General features: G+C 47.3%; 1 protein-coding gene across 1 annotated transcript in view; it reads right to left on the bottom strand.

The window, feature by feature from the left end:
• zgc:152891 (uncharacterized protein LOC767741 homolog) overlaps positions 1-1,278 on the bottom strand; it is a 16,770-nt gene that overhangs the window by 1,262 nt on the left and 14,230 nt on the right. Inside the window, exons 13-14 of the mRNA XM_037688184.1 lie at positions 1,046-1,146; positions 792-962 (exon numbers count right to left, since the gene is read on the bottom strand). Of these exons, the coding sequence (XP_037544112.1) occupies positions 792-962; positions 1,046-1,146 (272 nt within the window). The remainder of the gene's footprint in view (positions 1-791; positions 963-1,045; positions 1,147-1,278) is intronic.

Here is a 1,278-nt window from a genome sequence, read left to right as displayed (position 1 = left end):
AATACTCATGTATGTCTACAAATCACTGAACAGTGTCGCCCCCATCTTTCTGATCTGCTACAACCGTATGTCCCACCACGCTCCCTGAGGTCAGCGGACCAGTTGCTCCTCACAGTTCCAGGAACTCGTCTTAAGCGCAGAGGTGACAGGACCTTCTCTGTAGCAGGACCAAGACTTTGGAACGAGTTACCTCTGCTTGTCAGACAGGCCCCCTCCCTCTCAGTTTTCAAGTCCTGTTTAAAAACTCACTACTATTCAGTATCTTTCAACACCAGATGATCTGTGTTTGATCCTGTATGCTCCACACTGGTTTGTCGTCATTATCTGCATCGTTTTTATGTCTATATTCTGATTTACCTCATTTTGTATTTTGCTCTGTGTGTTACCTGTTGTTCTGTCTGTACAGCACTTTGGTTGGCCTTGTAGCTGTTTTAAGTGCTCTATAAATAAAGTGGTATGGTATGGTATTTTCTGTGAGGAAACAAATGTCAGAAAAAGCTAAATATTTCAAACAGCTAAAGTTGCACCAATCCCAGAAGTCACAGCAGGATTGTCCTGAAAGAGCTGAAGGTTTTGATTTACGTTTTGTTGAAATAGTTGAAAACTGCGAGACAAGAATCGCACCATAAACGTACGGAATAGGGACAGAAGTCAGAATCATAAACACAAACAGGACAAGAGTTGTGTGAATGCTTAATGAGCGTTTTACACAAGCAGTTAAAGTTTAAATCAAACAAACTGGTGGTGCGTTTGATTTGTCTTCCTGCAGAGCCTGCGGGGTGGAGTCTTACAAAGTCGACGCCTGGCTGCGACAGCACGGCCAGCGTCATCAGGACCCGGCAGGTGGCGTTGACGTCAGGCAGGAAGGTCATGATGTCGGCTTCCGACAGATGACCTTTGACCTGAGGAGGAGGTCTCATCATCGAGGCCGGACAGTTCGGCATCCAGAGAGCGAAGTCCAGCTGCAGGATGCAGAAACGGGTGAGACGAACACCTGACAGGAAGCTGGAGATAGCTCAGGTTTCACCTGGCTTCTCTGACTCACCTGGGAGAAGTTAACGGCGGCGTGCAGCGCCGAACACGAGTAGATGAACATGGTGACAAACTTGGACACTTCTGCTTTGGTGTGGAAACACAAAGGGAAACCTGGAAAAACATAAATGAGTGAGTGAGCGAGCGAGCGAGCGAGCGAGTCAGTCAGTCAGTCAGTCAGTTGTTTGGTTGGTTGGTTGGTCGGTCGGTTGGTTGTTTGGTTGGTTGGTTGGCCAGTTGTTTGGT

This window comes from Nematolebias whitei, chromosome 14, assembly GCF_014905685.2.
Source record: "Nematolebias whitei isolate Nwh7 chromosome 14, NemWhi1, whole genome shotgun sequence".
NCBI lineage: Eukaryota > Metazoa > Chordata > Actinopteri > Cyprinodontiformes > Rivulidae > Nematolebias > Nematolebias whitei.
The sequence above is the reverse complement of the archived record's forward strand: the minus strand, read 5'-3'. Positions and strand labels throughout refer to the sequence as shown.